General features: G+C 41.2%; 1 protein-coding gene and 1 long non-coding RNA gene across 2 annotated transcripts in view; both read left to right on the forward strand.

The window, feature by feature from the left end:
• The first annotated feature begins 2,876 nt into the window (after nucleotides 1-2,876).
• LOC119409966 lies at nucleotides 2,877-6,565 on the forward strand. The gene is made up of 3 exons (XR_005186812.1): nucleotides 2,877-3,098; nucleotides 5,592-5,658; nucleotides 5,935-6,565. It is a non-coding gene; the product is annotated as an uncharacterized LOC119409966 (long non-coding RNA).
• Nucleotides 6,566-6,646: 81 nt separating this feature from the next.
• Nucleotides 6,647-17,648, forward strand: part of LOC119412192 — a gene marked incomplete in the record, with an annotated part of 67,755 nt that continues 56,753 nt past the window's right edge. The window contains 9 exon segments of the mRNA XM_037679208.1: nucleotides 6,647-7,972; nucleotides 10,558-10,619; nucleotides 12,316-12,342; nucleotides 12,439-12,750; nucleotides 12,900-13,030; nucleotides 16,363-16,395; nucleotides 16,734-16,766; nucleotides 17,115-17,147; nucleotides 17,483-17,515. Of these exon segments, the coding sequence (XP_037535136.1) occupies nucleotides 6,794-7,972; nucleotides 10,558-10,619; nucleotides 12,316-12,342; nucleotides 12,439-12,750; nucleotides 12,900-13,030; nucleotides 16,363-16,395; nucleotides 16,734-16,766; nucleotides 17,115-17,147; nucleotides 17,483-17,515 (1,843 nt within the window).

Here is a 17,648-nt window from a genome sequence, read left to right on the forward strand (position 1 = left end):
AGGAAGGATCTCTTGTGGTGGTCTGTCTTACAGCAGATCTGAAGAAACTGGCCACAGATGTTGAGCTTGGACTTGGTGGGCCTCTCGGACCTCCTGGGCAGCAGGACCACCTGAATGTTGGGCAGAACTTCTCCCAGGGAGATGGTCACTCCTCTCAGCAGCTTGTTGAGCTCCTCATCATTACAGACAGCCAAATGCAGGTGTCAGGGGATGATCCTGGTCTTCTTGTTGTCACGAGCAGTGTTTCTCGCCAGCTCCGGGATTTCGGCAATCAAGTACTCAAGCACCGCCACCAGGTAGACGGAGATGCATCCACAGCGTCTCCTTTACAATTCGTTTGGGATTTGGGGCTGTAGCTGAGATATTATTTGAGCTTTGAGATGTTAATCGGCTGCTCCCAGTTGTAAAAAAAAAAAAACACATTGTTGCCATGGTTACGCATCATAACAAACGTCCAAGAGTAAAAAGGTTTCAGTAAAAATCCTTCCAGCTGCACAACACTCGACACCAGACAAAATTATCATAAAAAAAGTGATTTACATCCAGAAAAAGAGGAATTAAAGTTTTCGAAAGCAAAATCTCAGAATGAAAGTAACAGAGCTGCTCCAACATGCAGCCACCTGGAGCGGCGCAGTTCTAGAACCATGTGACTGATTTAAGCCCAATCTCGTGCTCAGGAGGAAAGAAGGTTTTAAGGGAGAACAAAGAAAACAGTTGAATTTATGACTTCTTTAGGCTCGGTTCTTCGTTCTCTGGTCACTGACCGTAAAATCTCAGATGTGGACTTTAAAGTGTTTGCACCGACAGGCGACGAGCAGAAACCGAACCGAAGAACGCTGGGTCCAGACGAGAACAACTGGTCATGTCTACAAGTCGACACAGGCTGGATTAAGGCATGCGGGGAGTTCTGTTGCGCCTCTATTAATAACCCTGACCCACTTGGCTGCAGTCATTAAAACAGTGTTTGCAGGAAGATGGTTAACTTTAGGAAGAAAGTGTTGGAAATTTAAACGGTAACCCCACAGAAATATTTTCTCTACAAATCAAAATATTCATTATTGGGACTTAATGAGGGCCAAGACTTATGTAACTTAGAACTAAGACAGCGAGTAATTCCCTAAAATAACTAATACATTGGTTCGGTAACTGGTCTGGATTTTGTCATTGAAGTTTCTGTATTTTGAAATTCCTTTAATGTCAGTTAAGAAATGGAGCATTTGTTGTGACACAAAACTTATTTTAGCTAGGGTTTTAAAACTTTTAGCTAGTGTTTTTCTCCTTTAGCTGGCTTTTTGCTCATTATAAAAAGTACTGTTATTTTTGAATAACCTTTTGATACTTTTAGATAGTGTTTTGTCATTTTAAACAAGTGTTTTGCTCTTTTAAGCAAGTGTGTTGCATTTTATAGCTTGCCTTTTCATATTTTTAGCTAGTTTTGCTCCTTTAGCTAGTTTTTTCAACTTTTGGCTAGCCTTTTAATACTTTTAGCTAGTGCTTTGTCATTTTAAACAAGTGTTTTGCTCTTTTAAGCAAGTTTGTTGCTTTTTATAGCTTGCCTTTTGATACTTTTAGCTAGTTTTGCTGCTTTAGCTAGCTTTTTGCTAATTTTAGCTAGTGTTTTGAAACTCTTGGCTAGCTTTTTGCTACTTTTAGCTAGTGTTTTGTCATTTTAAACAAGTGCTTTGCTCTTTTAAGCAAGTTTGTTGCTTTTTATAGCTTGCCTTTTGATACTTTTAGCTAGTTTTGCTTCTTTAGCTAGTTTTTTCAACTTTTGGCAAGCCTTTTAATACTTATAGCTAGTGCTTTGTCATTTTAAACAAGTGTTTTGCTCTTTTAAGCAAGTTTGTTGCTTTTTATAGCTAGCCTTTTGATACTTTTAGCTAGTTTTGCTTCTTTAGCTAGCTTTTTGCTGATTTTAGATAGTGTTTTGAAACTTTTGGCTAGCTTTTTGATACTTTTAGATAGTGTTATGTCATTTTAAACAAGTGCTTTGCTCTTTTAAGCAAGTTTGTTGCTTTTTATAGCTAGTCTTTTGATACTTTTAGCTAGTTTTGCTTCTTTAGCTAGCTTTTTGCTAATTTTAGCTAGGGTCTTGCAGCTTTCGGCAAGCCTTTTAATACTTTTAGCTAGTGTTTGCCCCTCTAACTTGAATTTTTTCTGCTTTTAGCTAGTCTTGTTGTGTTTTTAACTTTAATATTGCTTTTGTATATTTTAGTTTGTGTTTTGCACATTTTAGCTTGTCATTTTTAGCTAATGTTCTGCTTCTTTTAGCTTTAGTATCTCTGTTTTAGCTTCTTCAGCAAAATTCAGCAGTCATTTGGTGACTTTAAATAAAAAGTTTTGTAATTTATTGAACAAAAAGCAGCTTAAACAAGTTCAGACAGCTTCAGTTTACCAAAGTGTGGTAAATTATTTAATTTAGTTTAAATTTTAGGAGAAAGTTGCCAACTAAACTGACTCCAAAAGTTAATAAGATCATGTTCATGTTCACCCAATGAGTACTTTCTGAGTACCATGTAATATTTTGCTAACACAACAGACGAACAGACAAAACATTGTTGCTTTTCGCCCTCTGCGGCGGGTGAAAGATTATTTTGTATTTTACGCCTGTTAGAAACAAACTGTGCTTCAAACTCCGCATCAGCAGATGGCAGTACGTAATTCAATGTTTATTCAACTTACTCGACGTGGAAGAAAAGAACAGCTTGCTGCCGAGTCCATGTTGTGTAAGTAAAATGTTTATAAACGCTGTCCTTATCAGCTAACAGTTTTTGTACTGTCGGTTCATAAACATCTACCAACGCTAGCTTCCAAGCTAACGGAGCGTGCTCTGGTTCTAACCAAAGAAGAAGAATCCTGACTTCCGGTTCAGTAAAATGACTCGAGAGATTCGAACGATTCAGAATTTAAGGATTCGCTCTGGTTTGACCCTCGGATCTTGGGAGAATATAATGATAGGACATCTAATCTATACTCCAGTCTGGAAGGTGGCGGTAATGCACCTATAAGTTGTTTGCCAACCGCCATTAAACATAAAAGAAGAAGAAGAAGAAGAAGACCCTCGGATCTTGGTTGAAGACCACCTCCCAAAAAAAATTGTAGGTAAAGTTGAAAAGCGAACGGTTTGTCAGTTTAAATAAAGGGTTATTTCAGAAAACGCACAGCGAAGCTTCGGCACCCGGAGCCGCATTGATCGGACTCGTTTACTGTTTTTAACCGCCTGCTTCGCTAACTTCCGCCACGAAGCTAACGTTAGCTCCCGTGCTAGCACAGTGTTTTAGTTTAGCCATAAATCTGTGGCTAAACTAAAACAAGGAGTGCTTATATATAATTATTAAATAAACTAGCGCGTTGTCATTTTTTTTCAACAACATCAATGTTTTGTGCTTGTCGTGTTTTTGTTATTGATTAATTAGCTCCTTATGAACGAGCTCCAACGATGGACGACTTGATACAAGATTAAAACATAAACAATGTTGAAATTTGTTTGCAAAATGTGTATTTGCATGAATGGTTAAGCTAACTCTTTGATATTCCTCTTGTTTACAAAACTATATTTACATGTTTATATAAACTTGAGTAGTGCTTGTAAAAAGTTTTCACCCCTTTAGTTGTGCTATGTGTTGGTTGCTGTTATAAACAGTGTAAATTGGATTTTGACTCATTTAAAGAAATGGCTTAAATCAGGGTCACTAACTTGTTTTTTTGCAGCAAGAACCGGTTTATGCGAGACATTTTCCTCAAGGACCAGCGGACAAAACACACGCACATGCATGATTTCATTATTACATGTTGTTTTTAGGGGTGCACAGATTGCAGTTTTATGGCCGATCACCGATTTCTAACCAGGCTGACCTGCCGACTCCCATTTTATTTTATAAGCGACGCTGTCAGGTGTTTTAAGATCACAACGCACCTTCGATTTTCCAATCTTATTTTATTGAATATCATACCCTCGAACAATATCCTAAAAAAACAATACAAGCTTGGTTTAACTGGCCATGAGGCGATGCTCTGAAATATAAATGAAGTTCAGACTATTGTTAAAACAAAAAGATTGTTTCTCATGCAAGTATCGGACGATTTCTCAAAATTAAGGAAATCGGAGCCGATTTATCGGTGCACCCCTAGTTTTTAAATTGTTTTCTTCTTTCGGCTGCTCCTTCTTCAGAGGTCGCCACAGCGAACTAACTCGCACGAAGACTTGGCGATTGTTTTTACTCCGGATGTCCTTCCTGACACAACCACAGGTCACCGAGCTACCACAGCCCTCTGTGTGGAACTGCCATCTAGGGCGCCCGGTGGAGCAGATGGTGGGGGTTAAGGGCCTTGCTCAAGGGCTCAGAGTGGGGGAAATGAGGGTGGAGGCAGGTGTTGGTGTTTCACCTTTCCCACCCATGTTTTGATGTTGGTCCCCTTCTGATCACAGCCCCACTTTCTCTAACCTCTGCGCCACCACTCCCCATGTATAATTTTATATAACCATTTTATATTTTGCACTTTAATTTATATTATTATTTTGTAATTTATATAATGCAACTCGCATAACGCAGACTGGGAACCCTGAGCTTGTTTCTCTGCGACTAGACGGTCCCATTTAAGGGTGTCCGTGAAACTGGAGCATCTTTCTTATGTCCAGTTTACTCTGTAGTCTTGTTTTGGTGCAGTCACTGCAGAAAATCCTGCTTCACACTGAAGTTGTCACTGGAAGCAGGGCTTTCAATGTTTCTGTGGTGATTAATCCAGCAATTAGACGGTCTTCCACCGTCATTTGTTATTTTTTTCTTTAGAGATTTCACAAATTCGTGTCAAAAATTAGCACATACGTATAAAATCTGCACAGAGGCTGGCATAGCTGGGTTAATTCAAAAAAGTTCAAGACCAAAAAAACCAACTGGACTTTATTTCTTTATTTGTAGCAGAAGACGTTTCTCATCTGAGGAGCTTTCTCAATTCAAAGAACAGAGAATGTGGGGTTCAAGTTATACATTTGAGTTATTCTAGATGGACATACAGATTGCCCTATCAGTCCTCAAAATACGGGTTCGTTAGGGTCTTAGTCCGACTCACCGATGGGCCGCTGTGACGACATGGATGAAATTTCTGATAGGAGTGAAAATGGCTGGGTATTAGGACTAAAGCTGCTTTATTGAAAGTTGAAACCTGAGACCCCCTCTTCTGTTTAAAGATGGTTTCTCTCTTTTTACATAAATAGCTTCTTTCATCCCAAACCATCTCTCTTCTCGGTCCAAAATGTTATTGAGAATCTTCACCAGCGTGTATTTGGGCAAACCTTTACCACAGTTGATGACCTTCAGCCAAATGCTGCCAAACGTGAACGCTGAAACCGTGAACCAGTCTGCGGCTTCTTCACTTGACGACGAGTTGGTGCCACAAGTTTGACTTGAGGTCTCAAGGAGCTGATCTGTGACGGAAGACCACGTCTGACGAAACATCGTTCGCGACGTGACGGTGGACCAACCAGCATATGTTCTGCTGCTGTGAAGCTACTTTTGAAAAATGGATTGATGAGGTTTCATGTATTAATCTCTTTTGTCTGTTAAATCAGATTGTTCATCACCTTTTTCCAGACTGGAGTTCAGCATCAACCAGTGAAGCACTGGGTCCAACGTCTTCTGCACCCCTAGAAGATCTGAAGTGAGTCTGAACAGGACCTCAGTCTCTGCTGGAACCGTTTATCTGTTGCCATGCTTTTTAAAAAAGTTTTTGTCGTCTTATCAAATCGATAAAATGTAATTTAGAGTCAATTTGAAGTTCATTCCTCTTTAGACAGTTTTCAGTAAATTTAGTGTTTTTCTATCTTGTTCCAAACTGTTTTGTGTGAAATGAATGTTCTCTTTTACCTGCTGACATTTTATTTCTCTCTTTTTGTAATTCTTGTGATGTTTTACCTCCTCTGCTCTCTCTTAATAGTGAAGACCTGAAGGTGAAAGTAGTAGGACGACAACGTAGGACGCACCAGTGATGGATGTCACCGGTTGAAGAAGCTGCCCCATTCCATTTTTTAGTTTGTTTACCTTTTCAGCTGCTGTTTGATACTGGATCATTGTCTTCCCTTCTGCTGAAGACGTGCTGTTCCCCCAAAAGAGCGTTTACTTATTGGTTAAGATGTTTTTGTGCATCGGTAGACTGATGCTCCCATTGTTGGGGTCAAAGTGAAAATCCAAAAAACAGTTTGCTTATCTCTGACACACCCTCGTCCACAATTCTGGGGCCATAGATCTCCCTAACCTAAAGAAAACTGAAAACCATGTCCTATCCCCTGTATAATCCCAATGCTCTGGGGAATCAGAGTTCCTCCCAGGACCAGTATGGAAACCCTGGACGATCAGACAGTGAACGCTGGAGGGCACAGCGTCACCCTGGACCTGATTTTGGCTTCAGCTCTCCTGCAGCTGACCACTTGGGGAGACCAGTCCCACAATTTCGAGAGCCGCCGGTGAGTTACAGACCAGAGCAGAGGATGGTCAGCTTGGAAAGGGATGTAGAGCCTTCTGGAGACCAGTACTTGAGCAGAGCCCGAGAGGAAGTGAGGCATCAGTCTTTAGGTCACGGTTCTCACTTCACTCAAAGAGACGAGCGATATTCTCCTTCTCACTTCACTCAAAGAGACGAGCGATATTCTCCTTCTCACTTCACTCAAGGAGACGAACGAGATTCTCCTCACTTCACTCAAGGAGACGAACGATATTCTCCTCCAAGCGAACCAGTGCTGTCCTACCCGGATGTGGACAGACGTAGGGTGTCCGATGTTGAGAGTGGCAGCAGTTCCATGAACTGGTTGCAAATGTTAAAAAAACCCACAAAGGATAATTCTTCAAAGTCTGATTCCTCTGTTTCGTCTGACTTCCTTGGTAGCAGTGACAATATTTTCCCTTCCACTGAAAGACAACATGACAGACAGTCCATTCAAGGTTCAGGCAGTTACAGTGATCCAATGCCAGAACAACCAGAGCAGCGCAACAAGCCCAGTACCCCCAAGTACACTGCTGAAGTTGCTGCTACCATCCTCAAGGATTATGGTCTAGAAAAAGACGACTTGGAATTACTCCTCTCTTATCCTGAGGATCAGCTCACTTCTGATAATCTGCCTAATATCTTGAAGCAGATTTGCCTGCAGAAACAGAAGAAAACTACTACGACGCAACCTTACTCCGACCCCCAGCCCAGCCCCAGTTTTACAGGGATAGATAGGTCGAGTAGCACTAGACAAACAGGGATTTGCAAGGAAATTGTGCCCCCAAACCCTTTAAAAATAAGTCAAGTCATTGAGTATGGGCACAAAGGGAAGTTCACTTTGGCCGGGAAACAAGCTGAAAAGACGAGTAGAGTTATCAGTGGTGAGATCGAACCGAGACGTTTCAAAGATCAGCCGCCAAAAGGTACGCCAGAGGTGAAGAGTGGTGCCATGGTTTCTTCACTTGACCAGATGGGGTCAACTCCTAGTGTCAGTTCATCAAGTGATCCAACTCGGTCACTGCAGACCCAACCGGGACAGGCTCCCAAAAGAACCTTCACCCTTTTCCCTATTTTAAAGAAAGACACAGAAGGTTACAAGTCCGAGTCCCTTAAATCCATGACTTCGCAAAAGCCTGAGCAAGATTCCCAAATGTCACTACCAACCGGTCCGCAGTTCCACAGAGAACAGTTAGTCGCATCAAAGCAGCAGGACAAAGGGAAGCAGGTACCTCGGGAACAGAAGAGTCAACAAAACAATACAACGGACTCAACGAAGCAACAAATGCAACCTGGTGTTTCTCAGCCAGCCCAAAGTGGAGCGACAGTCTCTACATTTGTGCAGCCTCCTACCAGTGGGCAGTCTTTTGTTGGGACGGTGACGGTCAAAAAGAGGCTTCCGCCTGGGTGCAAGATTAGAGACTGCGCCGGGGTCCTACCGAAAAAGTTTCCACATGTCTGCACGCAGTGTGACACAACATGTTTCAAAGCAGCGGTAAGAGGACAAATTCAGTCTTTTCGCTCTTTGTTTAGATCTTTTTTTCATCATTTGACATTTTCATTTGATTAATACAAAATTAGGCATTTTCAGATATTTTCCATGTTATTTTTAACTTGCATCTTTGTATTTTGGTAATTGGCAGTTTTTTTTTTTTTTTTGTGGTATCAAACTCATGTCTATGTATACACACCGGTATATACAGTGGAGAAAACAAGTATTTGATAGACAAACGATTTTCTAAGTTTTCCCAACCACAACGAATGAAGAGGTCTGTAATTTTTATCGTAGGTACGCGTCAACTGTGAGAGACGGAATGTAAGAAAATAATCCAGAAAATCACATTTCTTTCAGGATCTTTCAGGTTTCGGGGCCGTCCCTGGGCAACATTGAGTTTCAGCTCCCTCCAAAGATTTTTATTTATTTATTTATTAACCTTTATTTAACCAGGCAAATCCCATTGAGCTCACATATCTCTTTTACAAGGGAGGCCTGGGCCTGAAGATAGCCTAACATACGTTTTTGGTCTGTGGGAGGAAACCGGAGAACTCGGAGAAAACCCACGCAAGCACATGAAGAACATGCAAACTCCACACAGAAAGACCCCAGGTCCAACTGGGGATTGAACCCAGGACCTTCTTGCTGTGAGGCAACAGTGCTAACCACTGAGCCGTCGTTCTGTATTTTCTATAGGGTTCAGGTCTGGAGACTGGCTAGGCCACTCCAGGACCTTGAAATGCTTCTTTCAGAGCCACACCTTAGTTGTCCTGGCTGTGTTTGAGGTCATTGTCATGCTGAAGACCCAGCCACGACCCATCTTCAATGCTCTTACTGAGGGAAGGAGGTTGTTGGACAAAACCTCACAATACATGACCCTATCCGTCCTCCCTTCAATACGGTGCAGTCGTCCTGTCCCCTTTGCTCAAAGGCACCTCCAAATTACCATGTTTCCACCCCTATGCTTCACGTTTGGGACATTGTTCTTGGGGTTGAACTTCTTCCTTCAAACACAGAGAGTGAAGTTGATACCACAAAGCTTTATTTGGTCTCATCTGACTACATGACCTTCATCCATCTCTCCTCTGGATCATCCAGATGGTCATTGGTGAACTCCAAACAGGTCTGGACATTACTGGTGTGAGCAGGTGGACGTTGCGTGTCCTGCAGGATCTTAGACCATGACAGTGTCGTGTGTTACTAATGGGTCTCTTTGAGACTGTGGTCCCAGCTCTCTTCAGGTCATTGACCAGGTCCTCCTGCGTAGTTCTGGGCTGATCCCGGACCTTTCTCAGAATCATCCTTACCCCACGAGGCGAGATCTTGCATGGACTGAGCCATCTTGTATTTCTTCCATTTTCCAATGATTGCAACAACAGTTGTTGCCTTCTCACCAAGCTGCTAGCCTGTTGTCCTGTGGTCCATCCCGGGCTTGTGCAGCTCTACAAGTTTGTCCCTGGTGTCTTTAGACTGCTCTTTGGTCTTGGCCATGGTGAAGAGGTTGGAGTGTGGACAGGTGTCTTTTATACAGGCAACAAATTCAAGCAGGTGCAATTACTACAGGCAACGATTGCAGAATAGAAGGGTTTCTTAAAGGAAAGCTAACAGGTCTGTAAGAGACAGAATTCTTACTTACGCCATTTTGAGAGTTGAAAAACAGGAAGGAGAGACAGCCCATGTCACGTCAAGGGGCCTCCCTCCCATTTTTCTTAAAGAGACGCTGCTCGCTCCCTTGATCCATCCTTGGGTTCAAACAGTCGTATACTGCCATCAGTGGTCAAAAAAGGTACTACACACAAAATTAAACCAACATTTCTTATTAAATTTGACAATAATGACTAATTATTGTCAAATTTCAAACAATATTATCGTTTATCACAATATTTTCTGAGACAATCATCCAGCAAAATTAGTTATTGTGACAGGCCTATCAAATACTTTTCTTCATAATGTGTGTGCATATATAAATATATATAATCAGTATTTATTTATTTATTTTTAATAAAAACATAGTGTTTTTTGTGTTTTGAAGTAGAACCTAACTATCCAAGCTGATATTCCTTCTTTTGGAACAGCCCATTCCACCGTTCGGCACCTCAAAAACAAACTACCTGTTCTCCTGTTTTCTTCCTTGCTACCCTAACTCCCGTTGTAGTTGTCTCAGGTTGTATGTTCTTTCATCCCGATCTGAACCTGCTTGGATTTCGAACCTGCCAAACCTGAGGAAATGCCGAGACCACACAAACCGAGGACCGGGCCGTCGCAAAATGCATAAAAACATTGTTGCCAACAGAACGACTCGTGTTTGCTGTTTTGTTATTTCTAATTTGTTTATTCTGTTGCCAGTGTGCCGGATGTAATTAAATTTGCTTGATTTGTGTTTTTGTCTTTGTCTTATTGAATAAAACGCCGTCATGTAATCGAAAGCTTTTTACTTAGCATGACGGGACAAACTTGGAGTGCGATCAGATTCTTAGGTTTTTACGGTTGAGTTACTTGTGTGTTTTTGGTTAAATGCTTTAATTTGCAGTTGACTCATCAACAGCGTGCTCTCAAACTTGGTTTTGTTTGTTCTGGTTAAACAGGAGTGGGAGCCCCATTGCAAATCCCGCCATCACGTTTTGAACGTCACGAACTTCCTGAAAGAGTCAGTGTTTTCCTCTTTTCTCACAAACATTTCTTTTACGTTAAGTTGGAATTATTATAACGTTGCCAATGTGTGACTTCTGGATAAGCTCCTTTTGAGCTAATTTCGGCTTTTTGTGATCTATTCAGCTTGTTCTGCTAAATTAGGTTCTTTTCAGCTTCGTCTACATTTCTGCTGTTTCTCTACTTTTCCTGCTTTCAGCAAATTTCAGCTGTTAAGATAACTCGCAGTTCAGGGCAGGGGTTCTCAGACGTTTTGGGTTCAAGAACCCCCAGTGTTGAGAAATTTAACAGGATCAAAAAACACTTTAATCTTCACATAATCATCATATTAAATGTTTCACCACTTATTGAAATTAATACAGAAAACTACTTAAAATTCAATTCAGTTTATTTATTTAGCTCCAAGTCACAACACAAGTCGTCTCAGGGACCGAACAGAAACATTCATATATAAAAATAATAATTGAACATTATTTATCTGAGGAGCAGCTCTGAGTTTAACTCCATCACAGAACTCTCATCTTGAACATGAAGGCGAAAGTGGAAAGGAAAAACTCCCTCATGAGGAAGGAACCTTTAGCAGAACCAGCTCAGGACAAGCTCCGTCTGCTTCGACCGGCTGGGTTTGAGAGGAATAGATACACAATGGCAGGTCAAGAATCACATTTTAAAATAGAAATAGTATCGAATGAAAACTTCAGTTTTAACAAGTCATTTAAGGACATGAGGTCAATTTGTCTTCTAGTAGTTTAAGCCTATAGCAGCATAACAAGCCGAGCCTAACTATAGGATTTATGAAAAAGGAAAGTCTTAAACTGGATAATGTGTCAGCCTCACGGACAGAAACAGGAAGTTGGTTCCACAAGAGAGGAGCCTGAGAACTGAAAGATCTGCCTCCCATTCTGTTTTTGGAAACTCTAGGAACCACAAGTAATCCTGCAGTCTGAGAGCAAAGTGCTCTGTTAGGAAAATATGGAACAATAAGATCTTTAATATAAGATGGAGCTAGGTTGTTGAGAGCTTTGTAGGTTAGAAGTAAGAATTTGAATTCTATTCTGGATTTGACGGAGCCAGTGGCGAGAAGCTAAAACTGGAAAGATATGATCTCTCCCAGTAACTCCAGTTAAGACTCTGGCAGCAGCATTTTGGATCAACTGAAGACGTTTTAAAGACGTATTTGTACACCCAGATAATAAACCGTTGCATTAGTCCAGTCTAGACGGGACAAATGCATGGACCAGTTTTTCTGCATCATTTTTAGTTCAGATGTTTCTAATTTTAGTGGAAGAAGGTGGTTCTAGTAATAAAACTGAACGGATTCATAACAGCTGTAGTCGTACGTAATGGGGCTTAATCTGTAAACCGATCGATTGATGCCGGAACACAAACGGCGGGGGTGAGGGTCCTCCCTTAGAAAAATTTGAATAAATTAAATGTGATTTCCTGCATTTTGGTGTATTTAAATGGGTTGTTAAACATCTACATGCTTGTAAAAAAAAAATTAAAAAAATATATATATAATTTTTTTCCGGACCCCCGAGCACTGGCTCACAGAACCCCAAGGGTTTGGGGACCCCAGTTTGAGAAGCAGTGGTTTACGGGACTTTATTTGTAGCTGTTCCTCTGTTGTTATCATTTGGTCACTTTGCTGTTTTAAAAATCTTATAATTTTCATATATGTTTTCTCCCCGTAGATATCCTGATTTGAATAAACAATCAAGGTAAATTTCTTTGTTTTCAGACAAACCTCAGCCACAGCATCTTCGGCATCTTGACAGTTTTACTCAACGTTTAAATTGTTTTCTTTCTGTTTTCAGTCCGACAGATTCGACCCCTAAACGTTTCAGCTTCAGTTTCACCACTGCCTCCAGTGTAAAGAGTAAAATTATTAAACCTGGTCATGGCTCTCGCTCCCGTTCCCGTTCACACAGCCCTTCTCGCTCAAGGGATAGGCAGGACAGGTCCAGAGATAGATCCCGCTCTTTCAGCCCACGGCGTCATCGGAAAAGAAGAAGATCCGCCAGCCTGTCCCGCTCTCGTTCCAGATCCCGCTCCCGCAGTCCCCGTCGCTCCCGTCGCTACAGTGACTCCACGAAGACGGAAGAAAAAAAGACAGAAAGCAGCTTCAGGTCTGAGGGGTGAAAATTCATGTGATGTGTAGATGTTTGCATCTCTAAAAATACTTCCATTAATTCCCGGTCTTGTTCTTTGTCTCCTTGGTATTACCCCCCCCCCCCCCCCCCTGTGACCCCTCCCGTCTTCTTCTATCTTTATTCAGGAGAAGAGAGGAGAGATTGCCTTCTCCGAGGAGAAGTCGAGAAAGAAAAACATCATCGGAGCGATCTACCCCCCATCGAAAGAGGTCGACCAGCAGAGACAATCTGGCCAGGAAACCCATTGAAACCTCAAGTTCGTCAAACCTTTAATACTCTGAAATTACCAGGATTTTTTTTTAAACAAATTATGAAATAAAATAAAAACTCACAACCAAACTTCAAAGTTACAAGAAATCCAAAAACGGACAAAAGTTTAAAAATGTATTAGTTCCCTTTGGCTTATCTGTATTTTGTTGCCTTGTTGGTTTTACAGGATTTGTGTTCAACTTTAGGGCTGCAGGGATCAAATACAGGTGCTGGTTATAAAATTAGAATATCATAAAAAAGTTGATTGATTTCAGTAATTCAATTCAAACAGTGAAACTTGTATATTATATTCATTCATTACACACAGACTTTTATATTTCAAATGTTTATTTCTTTTAATGTTGATGATTATAATGAAAACCCCAAATTCAGTATCTCAGAAAATTAGAATATTGTGAAAAGGTTCAATATTGAAGACACCTGGTGCCACACTCTAATCGGCTAAATAACTCAAAACTCTTGAATACGACCAATGACACCTTGCACAAGGAGGGCAAGACACAAAAGCTCATTGTTAAAGAGGCTGGCTGTTCATAGAGCTCTGTGTCCAAGCACATTAATGGAGAGGTCAAGGGAAGGAAAAGATGTGGTAGAAAAAAAAAGGTGTACAAGCAACAGGGATAACTGCACCTTGGAGAGGATGGTGAAATAAAACCCATTCCAAATTGTGGGGGAGATTCACAAAGAGTGGACTGCAGCTGGAGTCAGTGCTTCAAGAACCACCATGCACAGATGTATGCAAGACATGGGGTTCAGCTGTCACATTCCTTGTGTCAAGCCACTCTTGAACAGCGTCAGAAGCCTCTCGCCTGGGCTAAAAACAAAAAGGACTGGACTGCTGCTGAGTGGTCCAAAGTTCTGTTCTCTGATGAAAGTACATTTTGCATTTCCTTTGGAAATCAAGGTCCCAGAGTCTGGAGGAAGAGAGGAGAGGCACAGAATCCACGTTGCTTGAGGTCCAGTGTCAAGTTTCCACAGTCAGTGATGGTTTAGGGGGGGCATGTCATCTGCTGGTGTTGGTCCACTGTGGTTTCTGAGGTCCAAGGTCAACGCAGTCATCTACCAGAAAGTTTTAGAGACTTCATGATTCTTGCTGCTGACCAACTTTATGGAGATGCAGATTTCATTTTCCAACAGGACTTGGCACCTGCACACAGTGCCAGAGCTACCAGTACCTGGTTTAAGGACCATGGTATCCCTGTTCTTAATTGGCCAGCAAACTCACCTGACCTTAACCCCATAGAAAATCTATGGAGTATTGAAGAGGAAGATGTGATATGTCAGAGCCAACATTTCAGAAGAGCTGAAGGCCACTAGCAGAGCAACCTGGACTCTCAGAACACCTGAGCAGTTCCACAGACTGATCCACTCCATGCCACGATGCATTGATGCAGTGATCCAGGCAAAAGGAGCAACAACTAAGTATTGATGCTGAACATGCTCATACTTTTCAGTTGGCCAACCTTTCTTAAAAAAAAGGAAAAAGTTTTGTTGTGTGTTTCCTTGACTGATGAAGCCTTCCGGATGGAAGGTGAAACGTTTCAGCAAAAAAAGACACTGTCCAGAGGACCTGACTGAAAATTGTTGATTTCTAAAAATCATTTTTTTAAATTAGTCTGAAATAATGTTCTAATTTTCTGAGATACTGAATTTGGGATTTTCATTAGTTGCCAGTTATAATATCATTAAAATAAAGATTTGAAATTTATCAGTCACTTCATTCAACCTTTATTTTGACAGGTAAATCCCATTGAGCCTCCAGGACTCATTTACAAGAGATACCTGAAGTCTGTGTGTAATGAATGAATATAATACACAAGTTTCACTTTTTGAACGGAATTACTGAAATAAATTAACTTTTTCATGATATTCTAATTTTATGACCAGCACATTTATTACAGTATTCGGATATTTTAATAGTTCTTCAGAGTACACAAATACTAAAATACTGCTGTACTTGTCTGCTGCTTGTTGTGGATTCGGGTCCTGGGGCAGCAGCTTGAGGTCAGGATGGGGGGACGGAAACACCCTACCTCTGTATCGTGTCTTTACCTCCCGCTGAGGTGGTAACTGGCCCGTAACAACCTCTGATAAGGTGGGCCAGCTTTATGGCTCCAGCTGATTAGATTACGATAATGTGACCAAGTGCTGATTGACGTTTTCGGCGACCACCCAGCCGAGGGGCTTAAAAGTAAAAACGCAGTAGCCGGACTCCTTTCGGATTTGAACTTTATGTTGGTGTGTCTTTTTTTTTTTTTTTTTACCGAGACCCTTGAGCTCCTTGCTCTGCGCACCGAGGAGGAAATAAATACAAACTTTAATGGCACAGTGAGTGACGGACCGGTTGCTTTTGGAGAGACTAGCAAAAAGTGCAGGAGCGCAAATACAATGGTGACAAGAGTCAGGTTATTTCTGAATTCAAACCCTGAAAAGAAAATTCCACCAAGTAAATGACCACAATGCTCGAAGTGGTCGTGGCCGGATGGACCGGATGTACTTCGATCTGTGCACGTAATACGGAGCAAGAGCCGTTCAGTGAATCCTGTTGCTCTCATCAGCAGCTTGAGTGGAACAACCCGTGAGAGCAGCTAAGTTTTTTCATGCCTCTTGATTCCACTCGTCTTGCTGCACTCTGAAAGCTCATTTGAGTGCGGGAAGGGAGCGGCGTCATCGATTATTTATGAACTTCCAGAAGGAGCATAAACACCCAATGGGCTGTGTGGCCATTTCGCAGAACTGTCTTCTGAAAAAGCCTATAGTCTCTGGTGTGTCCTGGGTCTTCCATGGTCTCCTTCCAGTTAGACATGACTGGAACCCCTCCCTAGGGAGGCGTCCAGGGGGCATCCTTACCAGATGCCTGAACCACCTCAACTGGCTCCTCTCGATGTGCCGGCTCTACTCTGAGTCGTTCCTGGATAATTGAACTTCTCACCTTATGTCTAAGGGAGAGTCCAAGCTTCCCTGTTGAGAAAAATAATCATACCTCCTGTGTCCTTAGTCTGGATCTTTCGTTCACCACCAAGAGTTTGTGGCCACAGAAAGGTAGGTTGACTGATAAACAGAGCAGCTCAGCATCCTCTTCACCACAACAGACGAACAGAGTCCACCTAACGGTGGAAGCGTCTCCGATCTATCCGTCAAGCTCAATTTGAACTCCTCCACTAGAGGCAGAACCTCACCCCCAATCTGGGGAGGGCAGTCCACTGTTTTTCAACTGAGGACGATGGCCTCAGCTTTGGAGTAGCTAATCCTAAAAATATGGTATTAAAATGATAAAGGGGAAAAAAATTAAACCACACATTTGCTTTTTACTTTCAGAAATGGCAGTCCAAGGAGTGAAACCAACACCAGGTAAAGTTCAACAATAATGTTAATGTTAAGAGTAAAGTTTAAAATCTGTGTATTTTTATTTGATTGTTTCCACTGATAAATTTAGTAGCTCTGACATAATTTGATGCATTTCATCAGTGTGTTGGATAAATTGACCGGGAGCTTTCTGTACATATGATATATTTTAGCTTCTATGGTCCAGGTGCAGCGTCTATAATGTAGTCCTGGTTTGGTGTCTTTGGTCCAGGTGTGGTTTCTATGGTCTGGGAGCCTCAGATTTAGAGGTGCCGGTCCAAAAATATTGTAATAAAATGACAAATATATAATTTTATTTAACTACCCATTTGTTTTACTTTCAGGAAAGGCAGTCCAAGGAGTGAAACCAACACCGGGTAAAGTTCAACAATAATGTTAATGTTGAGAGTAAAGTTTAAAATCTGTGTATTTTTATTTGATTGTTTCCACTGATGGATTTAGTAGTCCTGACTTTGATGCATTTCATTTTTGTGTTGGATAAATGGACCGGGAGCTTTCTGTTGACATGGTGTATTTTGGTTTCTGTGGTCTTGGTGTGGTTTCTATGGTCCAGGTGCAGTTTCTATAGACCAGGTTTAGTGTCTTTGGTCCTTGTGTGGTTTCTATGGTCTAGGCACCTCACATTTGGAAGTGCTGATCCTAAAATATGGTATTAAAATGATAAATATATATTTTATATAACCACCCATTTGTCTTACTTTCAGGAAAGGCAGTCCAAGGAGTGAAACCAATACCAGGTAAAGTTCAACAGTAACGTTAATATAGACAGTAAAGTTTAAAATCTGTGTATTTTTATTTGATTGTTCCCACTGATGGATTTAATAGCCCTGACATACTTTGATGCATTTCATCTTTGTGTTGGATAAATGGACCGAGAGCTTTCTGTAGAGATGGTATATTTTAGTTTCTGTGGTCCAGGTGCAGTTTCTATGGTCCTGGTGCGGTTTCTATAACCTAGCTGTGGTTTCCATGGTCTAGGGCTTCAGATTTGGAATTGCTGATTGTAACAAATAGTATAAAATTGATAAATACCAGTATATATTTTTATTTAATCACCCATTTTGTCTTTCAGGAAAAGCAGTCCAAGGAGTGAAACCAACACCAGGTAAAGTTCAACAGTAATGTTAATATAGACAGTAAAGTTTAAAAATATGTGTATTTTTATTTGATTGTTCCCACTGATGGATTTAGTGGCCCTGACATACTTTGGTGCATTTCATCAGTGTGTTGGAATAATG

The sequence above is a fragment of the Nematolebias whitei genome, chromosome 1 (assembly GCF_014905685.2).
Source record: "Nematolebias whitei isolate Nwh7 chromosome 1, NemWhi1, whole genome shotgun sequence".
Taxonomy (NCBI): Eukaryota; Metazoa; Chordata; class Actinopteri; order Cyprinodontiformes; family Rivulidae; genus Nematolebias; species Nematolebias whitei.